This window comes from Bubalus bubalis, chromosome 23, assembly GCF_019923935.1.
Source record: "Bubalus bubalis isolate 160015118507 breed Murrah chromosome 23, NDDB_SH_1, whole genome shotgun sequence".
NCBI classification, from domain to species: Eukaryota; Metazoa; Chordata; class Mammalia; order Artiodactyla; family Bovidae; genus Bubalus; species Bubalus bubalis.
This window is the reverse complement of record NC_059179.1, coordinates 477,289-496,145: the sequence shown is the minus strand read 5'-3', so window position 1 is coordinate 496,145 and position 18,857 is coordinate 477,289. Positions and strand designations below refer to the sequence as shown.

Below are 18,857 nucleotides of genomic sequence, written 5' to 3'. Positions count from 1 at the left end.
AAGATGAAGAACAATATTATTAATACATATCTTCAGAAAAAGTGATAATTCATGGCAGAAGATAAACCTTAACTGGATAACTTTTCTTACAAATTGATTTAATAATAATGAAAAATGTAATTCACAACCTGTTAGACACCTAGCAATCATAGGTTTGTTTTTTAATGACTGGTGTACCATCTTTTATATATATAAGGAAACAAAAGCCAAAAAAAGTGAAATAACAGTACCTTTGATTGAATCATTCCCACAGATGAAATATGAAGAGATGGAAGCGGAAGACAACATGTCTACAGTGATACAATTTGTAATCGTAGGGTTTTCTTTTTTTTTAATTTTATTTTATTTTTAAACTTTACATAATTGTATTAGTTTTGCCAAATATCAAAATGAATCTGCCACAGGTATACATGTGTTCCCCATTCTGAACCCTCCTCCTTCCTCCCTCCCCATTCCATCCCTCTGGGTCGTCCCAGTGCACCAGCCCCAAGCATCCAGTATCGTGCATCGAACCTGGACTGGCAACTCGTTTCATACATGATATTTTACATGTTTCAATGCCATTCTCCCAAATCTTCCCACCCTCTCCCTCTTTCACAGAGCCCATAAGACTGTTCTATACATCAGTGTCTCTTTTGCTGTCTCGTACACAGGGTTATTGTTACCATTTTTCTAAATTCCATATATATGCGTTAGTATACTGTATTGGTGTTTTTCTTTCTGGCTTACTTCACTCTGTATAATAGGCTCCAGTTTCATCCACCTCATTAGAACTGATTCAACATAGGGTTTTCTGACTTTTCAAACCTTCAAGGGCTATTATTTGGGGTATTCTCCATCATTTACATCATTATCTTTATTGGAAACAGTCTTATAATAATAATAACTATGCTTGACCTTGCACTGCACAAACCCATGTATTTCTTCCTGGCAAACGTTTCCTCCCTGGAAATCTGTTCAGTGTCCGTCACTCTCCCTAGGATTCTGATGAACCTTTGGATTCAGGACAGAAGCATTTCTGTTCTGGACTGTGCTGTCCAAATGTGCTTCTTCCTTATCCTTGGAACCACTGAGTGCTTCCTCATGGCAGTGATGGCTTATAACTGCTGTGTGGCCATCTGTGACCCTCTGCACTATCCCCTGGTCATAACCCAAAAGGTGTGCCTCCAGCTGGCTGTGGGTTCCTGGGTCAATGGAATCCCAGTGCAGATAGGGCAAGCTTGCCAGATCTTCTCTCTGCGTTTCTGTCATTCGAACCAGATTAGCCACATCTTCTATGACATTCCCCCCATTCTGAAGCTGGCCTGAGGAGATACTTTTGCACATGAGCTCTCAATTTATGCAGTAGTTCTTCTGGTTGCTGCAGTGCCTTTTATATTAATACTTGCCTCTTACAGTAAAATCGTCTGCACTATTTTGAGGTTGCCAACAGCCAGAATCAGATCAGATCAGTCACTCAGTTGTGTCCGACTCTTTGTGACCCCATGAACCGCAGCACACCAGGCCTCCCTGTCCATCACCAACTCCTGGAATTCACTGAGACTCATGTCCATCGAGTCAGTGATGCCATCCAGCCATCTCATCCTCTGTCGTCCCCTTCTCCTCCTGCCCCCAATCCCTCCCAGCATCAGAGTCTTTTCCAATGAGTCAACTCTTCGCATGAGGTGGCCAAAGTACTGGAGTTTCAGCTTTAGCATCATTTCTTCCAAAGAAATCCCAGGGCTGATCTCCTTCAGAATGGACTGGTTGGATCTCCTTGCAGTCCAAGGGACTCTCAAGAGCCTTCTCCAACACCACAGTTCAAAAGCATCAATTCTTCAGTTCTCAGCTTTCTTCACAGTCTAACTCTCACATCCATACATGACCACAGGAAAAACCATAGCCTTGACTAGACTAACCTTTGTTGGCAAAGTAATGTCTCTGCTTTTGAATATGCTATCTAGGTTGGTCATAACTTTTCTTCCAAGGAGTAAGAGTCTTTTAATTTCATGGCTTCAGTCATCATCTGCAGTGATTTTGGAGCCCAAGAAAATAAAGTCTCACACTGTTTCCATTGTTTCCCCACCTATTTCCCATGAAGTGGTGGGACCAGATGACATGATCTTCGTTTTCTGAATGTTGAGCTTTAAGCCAAATTTTTCACTCTCCACTTTCACTTTCATCAAGAGGCTTTTGAGTTCCTCTTCACTTTCTGCCATAAGGGTGGTGTCATTTGCATATCTGAGGTTATTGAGGTTTCTCCCGGCAATCTTGATTCCAGCTTGTGTTTCTTCCAGCCCAGCGTTTCTCATGATGTACTCTGCATATAAGTTAAATAAACAGGGTGAAAATATACAGCCTTGACGTACTCCTTTTCCTATTTGGAACCAGTCTGTTGTTCCATGTCCAGTTCTAACTGTTGCTTCCTGACCTGCATACAAATTTCTCAAGAGGCAGATCAGGTGGTCTGGTATTCCCATCTCTTTCAGAATTTTCCACAGGTTATTGTGATCCACACAGTCAAAGGCTTTGGCATAGTCAATAAAGCAGAAATAGATGTTTTTCTGGAACTCTCTTGTTTTTTCTATGATCCAGCAGATGTTGGCAATTTGATCTCTGGTTCCTCTGCCTTTTCTAAAACCAGCTTGAACATCAGGAAGTTCACAATTCACATATTGCTGAATCCTGGCTTGGAGAATTTTGAGCATTACTTTACTAGCGTGTGAGATGAGGGTCCATCACCAACTCCCAAAGCTTGCTCAAACTCATGTCCATCGAGTTGGTTATGTCATCCAGCCATCTCATCCTCTATAGTCCCCTTCTCCTCCTGCCTTTAATCTTTCCCAGCATCACAGTCCTTTCCAATGAGTCAGTTATTTGCATTAGGTGGCCAAACAATTGGAGCTTCACTTCAGCATCAGTCCTTCCAATGAATATTCAGCACTGATTTCCTTTAGGACCAACTGGTTGGTTCTCCTTGCTGTCCAAGGAACTCTCAAGAATCTTCTCCAACACCACATTTCAAAAGCATCAATTCTTCGGTGCTCAGCTTTCTTTTTGTCCAACTCTCATAGCTATACATAACTACTGGAAAAACCATAGCTTGACTAGATGGACCTTTGTCGACAAAGTAATGTCTCTGCTTTTTAGTATGGTGTCTAGGTTGGCCATAGCTTTTCTTCCAAGGAGCAAATGTCTTTTAATTTCATGACTGCAGTCACTGTCCACAGTGATATTGGAGCCCAAGAAAATAAAGTCTGTCACCATTTTCATTGTTTCCACATCTATTTGCCATGAAGTGTTGGGATAGGATGCCATGATCTTAGTTTTTTGAATGTTGAATTTTAATCCAACTTTTTTACTCTCCTCTTTCACTTTCATCAAGAGGCTCTTTAGTTCTTCTTCACTTTCTGCCATAAGGGTGGTGTTATCTGCATATCTGAGGTCATTGATAAAGAGCTTATAGATAATATCATGCTTCAGGAATGGCATGTAGATTCAGACAGAAAATTTTCAATTGCCTATCTCAGATATTTTTATTATTATCAGATAGCAATATCTCTTTAAAGAGTGCCTTTTAATCAAGACTTTTCTGAATGTAAAAAGAAAATAGCACAAATAAGTTATGTCCTTTCTTATAAATATGATGTGAATGTCCAGAAGTGGTTCACATATATGTATCATTTCTCCATCATTTCTTCAAAACTTTAGACAAGAATACCAAAGAATGGAAAGAGAAAATTGCTCATCCTTAACTGAATTCATATTTAGGGGAATTACTGATAAGTCTGGGATTAAAGTGATCCTATTTATCATGTTTTTTGTTGTTTATCTCGTTAACATTCTGGCAAATCTTGGAATGATTATTTTAATTAGGATGGATCCCTAGATGCATATACCCTTGTACTTTTTCCTCAGTTACCTCTCTTTCTCTGACCTCTGCTATTCCACAGCCATTGGCTCCAAGATGCTGGTGGACCTATTTGCCAGTTCAGTTCACTTCAGTCACTCAGTCATGTCCAACTCTTTGTGATCCCATGGACCGCAGCACACTAGGCCTCCCTGTCCATTACCAACTCCCAAATGCATACCCATCGAGTCAGTGGTGCCATCCAACCATCTCATCCTCTGTCATCTCTTCTCCTCCTGCCTTCAATCTTTCCCAGCATCAGAGTCTTTTCCAATATATCAGTTCTTCACATCATGTGGCCAAAGTATTGGAGTTTCAGCTTCAGCATCAGTCCTTCCAATGAAGATTCAGGCCTGATTTCCTTTAGGATGGATTGGTTGGATCTCCATGCAATCCAAGGGACTCTTAAGAATCTTTTTCCAACACCACAGTTAAAGGCATCAATGCTTTGGTGCTTAGCTTTATTTATAGCCCAAATCTCACATTCATACATGACTACTGGAAAAACCATAACCTTGACTAGATGGACCTTTGTTGGCAAAGTAATGGCTCTGCTTTTTAATATGTTGTCTAGGTTGGGACAAGGAGCAAGTGTCTTTTAATTTCTTGGCTGCAGTCACCATCTGCAGTGATTTTGGAGCCCCCCAAAATAAAGTCAGCCACTGTTATCACTGTTTCTCTATCTATTTGCCATGAAGTGATGGGGCCGGACGTCATGATCTTAGTTTTCTGAATGTTGAGCTTTAAGCCAACTTTTTAACTCTCTTCTTTCACTTTCCTCAAGAGGCTCTTTAGTTCTTCACTTTCTGCCATAAGGGTGGTGTCATCTGCATATCTGAGGTTATTGATATTTCCCCCTATTTGCCAAGAACAAGTCAATCTCTTTCTATGGCTGTGCTCTGCAATTCTTGGCCTTATGTATCTTTGCTGATGCTGAGTGTCTCCTGCTGGCTGTGATGGCCTATGACCGGTACAAGACCATCAGCAGCCCCTTGCTCTATGTGGTCAGCATGTCCAGCAGGGTGTGCTCCCTGTTCATGGATGGGGTTTTCCTGGTGGGGATAACAGTTTCTCAGATACACACAGCATTAGCATTCTATTTATGCTTCTGTGGGTCAAATGTGATTAACCATTTTTTCTGTGATTTACCTCCTCTTTTTTTTTTTTTTTTTTCCCTGTCCTCCTCAGATACAGAGGTCAATGAGTTAGTGATATTCACTGCTTTGGGTTCTACTGAACTGAGTACTATTTCAGGAGTCCTTGTTCTTATTTTTATATCATCCTTTCAGTCTTGAAAATCCACTCTGCTGAGGGGAGAGTCAAAGCTTTTATCACCTGCACCTTCCACTTAACTGAAGGGTCAATTTTCCAGGGAACTATGCTTTTTATATATTTCAGGCCAAGTTCATCCTACTCTCTAGATGAAGACAAAATGACCTCTTTGTTTTACACTCTTGTGATTCTCCTCCTAAATCCTCTGATATTTAGCCTATGGAACAAAGATGTAAAAGAGGCCTTAGTAAAATTGAAAGCTAAACTATATTTTAAAATATTTGTATTATGCATATGTGCACACAACCACATGCATATAGCAATTGTGTAATTAAAATTATATGGCATGACACATGAGAAACAACTTTCTCAAGTTCCTAAGTGAATAATTATTTGTATTATACTCCACTGTTAAGACTGGAAGAGGAAATGGCAACCCACTCCAGTATTCTTGCCTGGAGAATCCCTATAGAGAGAAGAGCCTGGTGGGCTACAATCCATGGGGTCACAAAGCGTCAGACATGACTGAGTGACCAAGTCAGCTTCACTGCTAAGAAATATTGTGGGTTTCCTCAGATATCATGCTTATTATGTGGGCAGGGTTTATATATGGCACTTACCAATTTTGAAAAATCTTTTGACTTTTCTACTTATGCTAATTTTTGTCCATTTGTCATTCAAACATTTCAGTCTCACTAAAACATTATGCAATGTCTTAAAGGTTTTGTTATAAAGTAAATCAAAGATTTACTGAGCGATCTTTCAGAACTCAGTCTTTTTATATTTTCTATATTAATGAATTTAAGCTGATACTAGTAGTAGACATTAATGAACTAAGCAGTTTGGTAATGAATGAGCCACAAAATCATCAAGGGATAAAAAATTTAAGGGCATTTGTGAGACATTATGGCATGTTAGGAAAACTTTTCTTTGTGGAAAAAGCTACAAACATAACATTCTTATTTTATATAAAAGATGTATAGGTTTTTATTTCTACCATATTTTATCATTTCACTGAACTCTTTTGGAACTGTTGCTCATAAAAGGCAGCCTAACTGAAAATATTGTCTGAAAATTAAAGCCTAAGACAAACAGGGCATCAGTGGATTGGCAGGTATTGTGCAGTAAATAAACATGTAATCTAGTTAATTTGTCTCCATTCAAATGTCAGATGTATATTACAACATCTAAAGACTGATTTAACCTACATATTGGTCCATTATATTGGATCTAATAAATATGATACAAAAAAAGAAAAATAATTAAGCTCATTAAATGGAAGTCAAAAATAGTATTGCAGCAGACAACATTTGATTAAAATAGGCTTACTCGTCTGGAATTGGATAACTTAAAGAACTGAGGGTTTTTTAGGAAATTCACAATTCAAATCCAAGTTGTGGCAATGGCATGGAGACACTCTTCTATTCCACGAATATTCTTGAAATTCCACAAAAATAGGGAACAGCATATCAAAAGACTCTGATGTATTCTAGGCTGTCTACTTCAGTCCTCATCACTAACTTTCCTTCTTTGCATAGAACGTCCCTCTTACACATCATTGATGACTGATGGAAAATATCTGTAATGTCAGTTGTTACTTCTTGTCTTTCATTTCTAATTTTATTGACTTGAGTCTTCTCTTTACTTCTCTCGATGAGTCTGACTGAAGGTTTATCAACTTTGTTTATATTCTCAAAGAACCAGATTTTAGTTTCACTGATATTTGTTATTATTTTATTTATATTTTTCATTTATTTATGCTCTGATCTTTATGTTTTGGTTCCTTTTATTAACTTCAGGTTTTGTTTATTCTTTCTCTAAAGAGTGAAAAATTTGGCTTAAAGTTCAACATTCAGAAAACTAAGATCATCGTATCTGGGCCCATCACTTCATGGCAAATAGATGGGGAAACAGTGGACACAGTGGCTGACTTTATTTTTTTGGGCTCCAAATTCACTGCAGATGGTGATTGCAGCCATGAAATTAAAAGATGCTTACTCCTTGGAAGGAATGTTATGACCAACCTAGACAGCATATTAAAAAGTGAAGACATTACTTTGTCAACAAATGTACATCTAGTCAAGGCTATGTTTTTTCCAGTGATCATGTATGGATGTGAGAGTTGGGCTATAAAGAAAACTGCAGCTGCGGCTGCTGCTAAGTCGCTCCAGTCCTTCTGACTCTGTACTACCACATAGATGGCAGCCCCCTCATCCTTAGGATTCTCCAGGGAAGAACAATGGAGTGGGTTTTCATTTCCTTCTCCACTGCATGAAAGTGAAAAGTGAAACTGAAGTCACCCAGTTGTGTCCGGTTCTTAGCGACCCCATGGACTGCAGCCTACCAGGCCCCTCCATCCATGGGCTTTTCCAGGTAAGAGTACTGGAGTGGGTTGCCATTGCCTTCTCCTAAAGAAAGCTGAGCACCGAAGAATTGATGCTTTTGAACTCTGGTGTTCGAGAAGACTCTTGAGAGTCCCTTGGATTGCAAGGAGATCCAACCAGTCCATCCTAAAGGAGATCAGTCCTTGGTGTTCATTGGAAGGACTGATGTTGAAGCTGAGACTCCCATACTTTGGCCACCTGATGCAAAGAGCTGACTCATTTGAAAAGACTCTGATGCTGGGAAAGGTTGAGGGCAGGAGGAGAAGGGGATGACAGATGATGAGATGGCATCACTGACTCAATGGACATGAATCTGGGTGAACCCAGGGAATTGGTGATGGACAGGAAGGCCTCGCATGCTGCGATTCATGGGGTCTCAAATAGTCAGACATGACTGAGTGACTGAACTGAACTGAATTAAGATTTTCTCTAAAATACATGATGAAACTTTGTTTACTAGAGGTGAACATTTTTATTTTAGTGAAAAGAAAAAAAAAACTGAGAAAAAATAAAATATATCTAAGAAACTCATACTGCAAAATATTAGTACCTGTGACTAAACTCATGATGTTTTCTTGGGTGTGGTTTTATCTTCCAGCACATTCAGTGTTGTCTCTGGAATAATTTAGGGTATATTTCTATGTCTGTGTCAGAGCTCTGGATTTTTCAATTTTTTTGTTCTCAGAAATATGTGACAAATATGCTAGTGTTGTAAAGAATCCACCTGCCAATACAGAAGGCACAAAAGATGTGGGAAAGATCCCTGGGTGGGTAAAATCCTCTGGAGGAGGAAATGGCTTCCAGTCCAGTATTCTTGCCTGAAAAATTCCATGGACAGAGGAGCCTGGTGGGTTATAGTCCATGGAGTCACAAAGATTTGGACACAACTGAGCAACTGAGCACAACACGGTTTCATATGTGGGATTATTGACACAGAAATATAGATTTTTCCTATTATTTTTTTGTCCATATCTCTTCAGAGTTCAGTCCCATATTTGATTAAATTTTCCCACTTATCCAACATTTATCACATATGCCTAACCAACTCCAATAGAGGTACACTGTTTTAATTCCATAATAAATGGTGCAAACATATGTGTGTATTGTGCATATTGGATATGCACAATACACACATATGCACATCCATTAAATTTATTGTGACAATTAAAAATTCTATACAAAGACAGGAAAATCCAACTTGACTTACACTGCTCAGAAAGGACCATGTATTCTTGTATAAACTCAGATTTTAAACATAAAAAGGACCTTAAACACATTTACATGTAAAATATTCTGAACAGAGGCATTATATTCCTTTCCTTTGATGTATATTCATTTATTTCATTCATCTACTGGTTTAAATACAGCTATTCATACTTATGTTGCTATTTTCCATGTTAATTTAGTGGAAAGAGATACTGTTTATATACAAAATTGTTTTTATCTATTTTTTTAACTTAATTTAATTTTATTTTTTAACTTTACAATATTGTATTGGTTTTGACATATATCAAAATGAATCCACCACAGGTATACATGTGTTCCCTATCCTGAACCCTCCTCCCTCCTCCCTCCCCATACCATCCCTCTGGGTCATCCCAGTGCACCAGCCCCAAGCATCCAGTATCGTGCATCGAGCCTGGACTGGCGACTCGTTTCATATGTGATATTAGACAGGTTTCAATGCCATTCTCCCAAATCATCCCACCCTCTCCCTCTCCCACAGAGTCCAAAAGACTGTTCTATACATCAGTGTCTCTTTTGCTGTCTCGTATACAGGGTTATTTTTACCATCTTTCTAAATTCCATATATATGCATTAGTATACTGTATTGGTGTTTTTCTTTCTGGCTTACTTCACTCTGTATAATCGGCTCCAGTTCATCCACCTCATTAGAACTGATTCAAATGTATTCTTTTTAATGGCTGAGTAATACTCCATTGTGTATATGTACCATGGCTTTCTTATCCATTCATCTGCTGATGGACATCTAGGTTGCTTCCATGTCCTGGCTATTATAAACAGTGCTGCGATGAACATTGGGGGTACACGTGTCTCTTTCCCTTCTGGTTTCCTCAGTGTGTATTCCCAGCAGTGGGATTGCTGGATCATAAGGCAGGTCTATTTCCAGTTTTTTAAGGAATCTCCACACTGTTCTCCATAGTGGCTGTACTAGTTTGCATTCCCACCAACAGTGTAAGAGGGTTCCCTTTTCTCCACACCCTCTCCAGCATTTATTGCTTGTAGACTTTTGGATCGCAACCATTCTGACTGGCGTGAAATGGTACCTCATAGTGGTTTTGATTTGCATTTCTCTGATAATGAGTGATGTTGAGCATCTTTTCATGTGTTTGTTAGCCATCTGTATGTCTTTGGAGAAGTGTCTGTTTAGTTCTTTGGCCCATTTTTTGACTGGGTCATTTATTTTTCTGGAATTGAGCTGTAGGAGTTGCTTGTATATTTTTGAGAGTAGTTGTTTGTCAGTTGCTTCATTTGCTATTATTTTCTCCCATTCTGAAAGCTATCTTTTCACCTTGCTTATAGTTTCCTTTGTTGTGAAGAAACTTTTAAGTTTAATTAGGTCCCATTTGTTTATTTTTGCTTTTATTTCCAATATTCTTGGAGGTGGGTCATAGAGGATCCTGCAGATGAATGGATAAGAAAACTATGGTACATATACACAATGGAGTATTACTCAGCCATTAAAAAGAATACATTTAAATCAGTTCTAATGAGGTGGATGAAACTGGAGCCTATTATACAGAGTGAGTAAGCCAGAAAGAAAAACACCAATACAGTATACTAACACATATATATGAAACTTAGAAAGATGGTAACAATAACCCTGTATACGAGACAGCAAAAGAGACACTGATGTATAGAACAGTCTTTTGGACTCTGTGGGAGAGGGAGAGGGTGGGATGATTTGGGAGAATGGCATTGAAACCTGTCTAATATCACATATGAAACGAGTCGCCAGTCCAGGCTCGATGCACGATACTGGATGCTTGGGGCTGGTGCACTGGGACGACCCATAGGGATGGAGGAGAGAGGAGGGTTCAGGATGGGGAACACATGTATACCTGTGGCAGATTCATTTTGATATATGTCAAAACCAATACAATATTGTAAAGTTAAAAAATAAAATAAAGAGAAAAATCAAGCTGCTGATTACTTATAGAAAGAAGTGGTTCTTAACCAGGAGAGATTATAACCCCATGGGACATTTAGCAATTTTTGATATTGTTGATAGGCACGATAGGGAAGGTTGCTACTGACATCTAGTGGACCGACTAGTCAGCTGTTTCTGACTGAGACCCCATGGACTGTAAGCCTGACAGGCTTCTCTGTCCATGGAATTCTCCAGACAAGAATACTGGAGTGGATAGCGATTCCTGTCTCCAGGGGAGTTTCCTGACCCAGAGATTGAACCCGGGTCTCCTGAATCACAGGCAGATTCTTTACCCTCTGAGCCACCAGGGAACCCCCTGGACAGATGAGATGCTGCTAAATAGTCTACAAGATACAGAACATCATCTCCCTCCCCAACCCCATCCTCCACACACACTCACAACACATGAAAAGACCAACATATAAATTGGGTCAAAATGTCAATAGTATCAAATGTGAGAAAATTGCTATAGAGAGACATCTACAAATCCCTTTGGCACAAGGACAAAGTAATCCCCCTCCTGTATGATCCAGAGGTGGTTCACATGTCTCTGTTCCTCCTGGAACAGTTCCGAGGACCCCTCAGCACCACTCCCAGCCTCAGAGTGACTGTCAGGAGACTTTCCCTGCTGTCTTTCCCAGGTTCCGTGGATGTAGTTAAAGTGAGGGAGGAGGAGGGGTGAAGGGGAGAGGAATCAAGCATTCCTCCCTGTTGGCTCACACTCTTTCCCTCTTACACTGATAGCTGTTACAAGATATTCGGCTCTGCGGATTGAGTTGTTCCCATTTCCTGTCGAGATTGTTTCTCAGCACAAAAAGTGAAAATATTTTCAAAAAGGAGTGCTCAAAATTTGGGCATTTCTTAAAATACTCTATAAATAGAGACTAACTACAGACTTTTAAAAATATGTCTAATGTCACTACCCTCTTTTACAATTCTCCCCCCTCTCATACATGGCTAATAATGTTACCCTTATGAGAAGATAAATAAACAAGCCTCCAGACCCCAGGAAATACAGTTCAGTCCATTCCCCCCAAAACAAGGTATAGTCCAACTAAGCTGTGAGATAGAACTTGCTTCCTGTTTATGAAGATGCTATGAGGGAAAATGTTACATGCTTTACATTTTTATGTGTTTGTATCCCTGGAGCTCATATTTCTTAAGCTTCCAAACTAATCATTGATCTCTGTGGGACATCAACAAGACATCAAGCAAACATCATCTTGGGACTCAAATAATTAACGAGTTGTATTAGTTGCAGTCAGAGGGGAAAAGCTATTTAAAGCTGGTTCACGTACATGCCAAGTCTCTTCACTCATGTCTGACTTTTTGTGACTCTATGGACCATAGCCCACCAGGCTCCTATGTCCATGGGATTCTCCAGGCAAGAATACAGGAGTGGGTTGCCATGCTCTCCTCCAGGGGCTCTTCCTGACCCAGGGACTGAACCTGTGTTTCCTGAATTGCAGGTGGATTCTTTATCCACTGAGCCACCTGGAAAGACCCAAGTTGGTACATGTTATTACAGTTCAACACAATTCCTTTCAGATGTCATGATGAACTACAGAGCATTTTTTTGCTGCGTTCAAACATTGCCCTCTGAACCAGGGATTATGTTGCCATTATGAAATATGTGGATAAGTCTTATAAACTGTGCCAGTCTTACACTTAGAGCTCCTTTCTGGAGGACATAGAGTTTGATGTCACAATAGCATTCTGCTGAATACCAGAAAGGGATGGAAATAATCATCCACTTTTGCTGAGAATAATAGCAATTGCTCACATTTGCTGGTCACTTTGTATGTGCTGTGTACTCTTCTGAATACAACCACCCACACCTTTCATCTTTATAAAAATAAGTGAGATGATTATAGCTATAAAAGTAAGTGAGATGATTACAGCTATGCAGCATCTAAGATGACTTAGACCTCGACAGCTGTAACTTGCACAAAGTCATAAATGGAATCACTGATAGAATGAGCTCATATGCTGCTCCTTGTTTTTTGCCATCTGGCCCTGTGTTAGGAAGAGCAGAGCCACTGACGGTGCTGAAAACCGTGCTCCCTGCTCAACACAGAGACTATTTAATGGGTCTGCCTGAAGGATCTCTCCCAAGTCGCTTCTTATCTGACTGCATAACCTCTCCTTAAACCAACAGTGCTCAAAGGAGAGTCTGTTGTGTGTGCCCTTGAATATACCAAAGATTCAAGAATTCCAAGTAATTTCATTTTTCAGAAGCAAGGATTCCTCTTATTCATTCATGCATTACCCAAATTATCCTAATTAGAAAAGCAAAAACAAAATCCTAAAACTTAAAACATAAGAGCACTGTGAAGTACTGCTTTCCAGAAAGCCTAACATTATCTATAATCAAGATTTTGCCAACCCTTGACATGACTTCTTGTTTCTCTCTGGTTTATATATATCTTTTTTTTTTCTCAAAAAATAAGGACTTTAGACATACATTTTAGACCATACAGTAATGTTTTGAAATTAGTGGATTGATGATTATAATATATCTATTTTTGTTGTTGTTATTCTTAGTATACCCTGAAAGTATTGCCAGTTTTAAAATGCATCTCTCTGAGGGAGAGAATTCCATTACAGAAAGAATAAAAAGACATCTATAAAGAACAGCATTGGCAGTGATGTTTTACATCATCTGGGCAAAACACTCAGAGGAACTCTCTGCTTACCTATTTATCTAAGTCTTAAAGGCAGGGCAGGTATTTTTTTAAGTAATTTAAACTCATAATTTAATTTTATTTAATGATCATTTTAATAAAATTTTGAAGTTGTTAGTTTTTGATGAACTACATTTATACAAACAAGATACTATAATTTTATTAAAGTATTGTATCAAAAGATTCAATGACATTAACAAGTTAAATTGTCTAAACTTTTTAATTGCACATTTTAATCAAGTTGCATTTAAGAAAAGCTGATATACTTAGTTGCTATATGATAAGACTTGAGAAGGTCTTTGTGGTAGTGTCAGAAATTAAGAAGGTCAGTGGTTTTAAAGACAGCATAACAAGCTACTCCAAAACACTAGCTTAGAAAAAAAAAACAAAAACAGCTGCTTATTGCATGGATCACTATTACATGAGTCAGTAAGGTCAGTGCCCTCATCTGATCTTGACATGGCTGATCTTGGCTGGTGTCCTTACATGTATTTTATCAACTTTGCAGTCTAGGTGATCTAAGAAGACCTCACACTGCAGTCGGGAGGTTGCTAAATGCTATGTCATGGAATAGGGGTGTAAGGCATATTGTTCATTATCCAATAGGCTAGCCTGTGCTTATTCACATGGCAGCTTTTTTAAGAGACTATGCAAATTCCAAGAGATTATGAGAAAGCCACAGGGCCATCAGAGGCTTGAAGACGGCACAATCTCTCTTCAGCTACCATCTATATCAGTCAAAGCTAGTCACAAAGTAGTCTACATTCAGAACATGGAGAAATTGATTCCATGATTAATCAGAAAAGTAGGAAAGGGCGTGGATACCTGGATAACTGAAGAATTGGGATCATGTTGAAAACTACCATATTGGACAGAAAATCATCTTAAAAGATATAAGGTCCAAAATTTTAGTCTTCAGCAAAATTAGAAGGCAATCTAATTTTAATGCATTACTTTAAAAAATTTGAGGAAAGATCATTGTGAGAAATTGGCTGAAGTATTTGTGTCATTCCTATTCCAGCACAAATTCTGACAGATTCTATTCCCACTTACATTTAATGCTCTCAAATATTATGAGTGTTTAGATCTTTTGAAAAGTAGACATTGCAGAATTTATCTAGACATATTGAGTAGAGAGAATAGTGTACAAATTAATCAAGCAAAAGTAAGCTATTAATGTTAGGTGAAGTGAAAGTCGCTCAGTTGTGTCTGACTCTTTGCGACCCCCTGGACTATACAGTCCACGGAATTCTCCAGACCAGAACACTGGAACACTTGGTATTTCTTTTGTTCAATATGTTTTCATTTGGCTACACTAGATCTTAGTTGCAGCACATAGAGTCTTTCAGTTGCAGCACAAGGAGTCTAGTTCCCTGACCAGAGATCAAAGCCAGGATTCCTGAACTGGGAGTGCAGACTCTTAGCTTTTTTTTTTTTTTTTTTTTTTTTTTTTTAATTTTATTTTATTTTTAAACTTTACATAACTGTATTAGATTTGCCAAATATCAAAATGAATCCGCCACAGGTTTACATGTGTTCCCCATCCTGAACCCTCCTCCCTCCTCCCTCCCCATTCCATCCCTCTGGGTCGTCCCAGTGCACCAGCCCCAAGCATCCAGTATCGTGCATCGAATCTGGACTGGCAACTCATTTCATACATGATATTTTACATGTTTCAATGCCATTCTCCCAAATCTTCCCACCCTCTCCCTCTCCCACAGAGTCCATAAGACTGTTCTATACATCAGTGTCTCTTTTGCTGTCTCGTACACAGGGTTATTGTTACCATCTTTCTAAATTCCATATATATGCGTTAGTATACTGTATTGGTGTTTTTCTTTCTGGCTTACTTCATCCAAAAGTCTACAAGTAATAAATGCTGGAGAGGGTGTGGAGAAAAGGGAACCCTCTTACACTGTTGGTGGGAATGCAAACTAGTACAGCCACTATGGAGAACAGTGTGGAGACTCTTAGCTTTTGGACCACCAGGAAAGTCCCAAGATTTGGTATTTCTAATTTTCCAGATTGAATAGGTCTGGATGCTAGTGACTACCTTCTTCTTGTATGTTGAATATGGTCATATAGGCAACTGGTTTTCAACACTTAGGGCAACTCCAAGTACTGTTTTTTTTTAAAGCTATGAGTTTAGTTGAGAGAGTTTCCCTTGTGGCTCAACTGGTAAAGGATCCGCATGCAATGTGGGAGACCTTGGTTCGATTCCTGGGTTGGGAAGATTCCCTGGAAAAGGGAAAGGCTACCCACTCCAGTATTCTGGCCTGGAGAATTCTCTGGACTAGTCCATGGGGTCACAAAGAGTAAGACACAACTAAGCAACTTTAACTTTCACTTTCTTTAGTTGAGAAGGACACAGACATTTTATTCAGGGGAAAAAAAAAAGATAATGTTTTTGATGTCTTCATAGGCAGAATAATAGCTTGAAATGCGTATTAGGCAGGTACTTACCATGCTTCCTTTCTGTATGTAGAATTTTCTGAGATCTGGTCTACCATTTTTTAACTTTCTGGTGGACTCTATCACTGGAGAAGGAAATGGCAACCCACTCCAGTATTCTTGCCTGGAAAAATCCCATGGATAGAGGAGCCTGGTGGACTAGAGTTCACGGGGTTGCAAAAGAATTGGACAGAACTGAATGACTCAACAGCAATCATAGCTGGTTATGTTGCCACACTGGAGCTCTTTTGAAAACACATTCAGAATATAAATGATATCTTATCAACTTTCATTCATGCCAAGTAACCTGTATATACAATACAACAAAAATATCCAAATATGCAAACACAGTATTTATTCAATTAAAAAAAATCATTGTTGTATCACTGACTTAGTATTGCAGTCTGACCTCTTTGTTTCTCAGTCTTTAGTCTCCTGGATAAAACTCCTATGTTGAAATATGTCTCCTAAAACTCTTTCTGTTATCCAAACCAGAGTACATAATGCCTATTTTATAAAAGTATCTTTCTTAAGGACTTGAAAAGTTTCCTCTGAAACCTTCTAGTATACTTACTGTTTTCTCTCTTATACAATTTCCACTTTTTAAAGTGCCCTACTATCATCACTGAGTTTTCATTACTTGAAGGATGAACATTATGTCTTAACTACTATTTGTACTTTTTGTAAGAGGAATCCATGTTATTATTGAAAGCCTAGTCTATCATAAGTATTGAAAAAGGAGGATGAAATTAACAATTATTAAGATTACACAAGTATACCACATGATATAAAGGTCTTTTAACCTTTGTAATCAGATTATTTTGTCTAAAATTTTAGATGAAAAAAATTTGAAAGATTGCTAACATTTTTTCCAGTAAATAAGAGAGAAAGTCAAGTTTAGTACAGTTAAGAAAAATACCATGTACTTTCTATTTTACATATTAACACTTCATTAATAATAAATTTATTTTTATCAACCAACCTTTGCAGACACAGTTTATTTACGTATCAAGAGCAAAATCTTTCAGAATAATTCTTAGTACGAAAACACTTTAGAGTCCATGATCTTGGAGACTGTGTCCTTGACATCCTTATTTCTCAGACTGTAGATCAGGGGATTCAGCATGGGGATGACCACCGTGTAAAACACAGATGCCACTTTAACTGTGTGCCTGGAGTTTTTGGAGTTGGGCACACAGTAGAGGAAGAGGATGGTGCCGTGGAAGATGCTGATGGAGGTCAGGTGGGAGGCACAGGTGGAAAAGGCTTTGTGACGACCACAGGCTGAACACATTTTGAGGATGGTGACAACAATAAACACATAAGACAGGAGAATGATGACAAGTGTGCTGACCTCATTAAAGGTGGCAAAAATGAAAAGCAGCAACTGGTTGAGATAAGTATCAGAGCAAGAGAGGGAAAGCAGGGAGGATAACTCACAGAAGAAGTGATCGATTGTGTTGAAACCTTGAAATGATAATTTGATAACAGTACAGGTGAGTATCAAGGAGCAAGCTACTCCCCAAGCATAAGATCCAACCACTAATGTGGCACAGAGTCTCGGGGACATGGCCACCATGTAGAACAGAGGGTCACAGATGGCCACAAAACGGTCATAGGCCATCACAGCTAATAAAAAGGACTCAGTCACCACAAAGGTACAAAAGAAAAAGAATTGTATTACACAGCCTACAAATGAAATGGTTCTGTCTTCTACCATGAGGTTCAACATGGTCTTGGGAGCAATGATGGAGGAATAACAAAAGTCCACAAAGGAGAGGTGGCTGAGGAAAAAGTACATGGGGGTGTGCAGTTTGGGGTTAATTTTGATGATTACAATCATACCAAGATTCCCTACCACAGTGACACTGTAGATGGCCAGGAATGTCAAGAAGAGGGGGACTTGCAACTCTGGGTAATTGGAGAAGCCCAGGACAGTGAATGTGGCCCCACTTTTATTTCTCTCTGATAGAAACATGGTTTCTGTTTGTCAGAATCTGAATCAGTCCTAGAAAGAAAAATATTAAGGGAAATAAGGATGTATGACATTTGGTTAATTACTCCTTACCAAAGCTGAAAGATGAAGCAAAGTGTCTCTTTTAGAATCTATGTGCTTTCTATGCACGCTATGCTAAATGTCTAAAATTTTCAAAAATGACAAACTTTTAAACTTTTTATTTAAGTAAAGTTATAATTATCGAACTTTCTTAGTTCTCAATTTTAATTTTTAATATTTCAAAGTAAAAAGATGGGTTCAAGTCACTTGGGATTATTTTAAATGAAATCCTCAAATAATACTTTCAGATTTTCTTGAACATTATAATTTCATAAAATATTAATTTACCCTAGTACCAGAGCTACTTGTTTCAGTTCTATAACTAATAGTAAAAGTGATAAACTTTTAAACAAATTAAATTTTGCATTGTATGTTCAGAATGTGACATTAAAAATGACACCTCTAACACTTTACATTTTTCTCTATACTATTAATTCCATATAGCACTTTAATACTTGTTTTGCTTCTGGATCAGTAAACTTTTTTTTTTCAAAATAAATTATAATTTTTCACAGAGTGTATTTCTCAACCTAGCAAGTCCAGGTTGTCAATCCCCCATCATTGCTTGAGGAATAATAATATTTAAAAAATAATAAAGATAATCTAGTCTAGCTACTTACTCTAGAGATGGCAAAGCATAAGATGGAAATTTTTGACTTTCCCTGTACCATGCAAATAAGGCCCAATCTACACATCTATGACATGAACCTTGATCCAGGCTCCCAGCAATTACTCATTTGTCTACAGTAATCTTGATCCAGGTCCAGATGCTATTTTATTTATTATCATACTAATTTATGACAAACTGGAGACTTTGGGAATGTGCCTGACGAAAGTATTCATATCACAGAACTATACTAGAATGCATCAAGGAAAGAAATTTGAGAAAAATATTCTCTCAGAAAGAATAGCTATCCTTATTAAAGATTCTGACTTAGAAATGTCCAGT

The 18,857-nt window shown here is 38.4% G+C and overlaps 1 protein-coding gene and 2 pseudogenes across 1 annotated transcript; 2 read left to right on the top strand and 1 right to left on the bottom strand.

The window, feature by feature from the left end:
- Positions 1 to 253: 253 nt before the first annotated feature.
- Positions 254 to 3,532, top strand: LOC112581651 (annotated as a pseudogene).
- Positions 3,533 to 3,705: 173 nt separating this feature from the next.
- LOC112581650 lies at positions 3,706 to 5,492 on the top strand (annotated as a pseudogene).
- An 11,396-nt stretch (positions 5,493 to 16,888) lies between these two features.
- On the bottom strand, positions 16,889 to 17,830 carry LOC102416574 (olfactory receptor 5D18-like). The gene has a single exon (XM_006063245.4). It carries the CDS (start codon positions 17,828 to 17,830, stop codon positions 16,889 to 16,891), a length of 942 nt encoding a protein of 313 aa, XP_006063307.4.
- Positions 17,831 to 18,857: the final 1,027 nt, after the last annotated feature.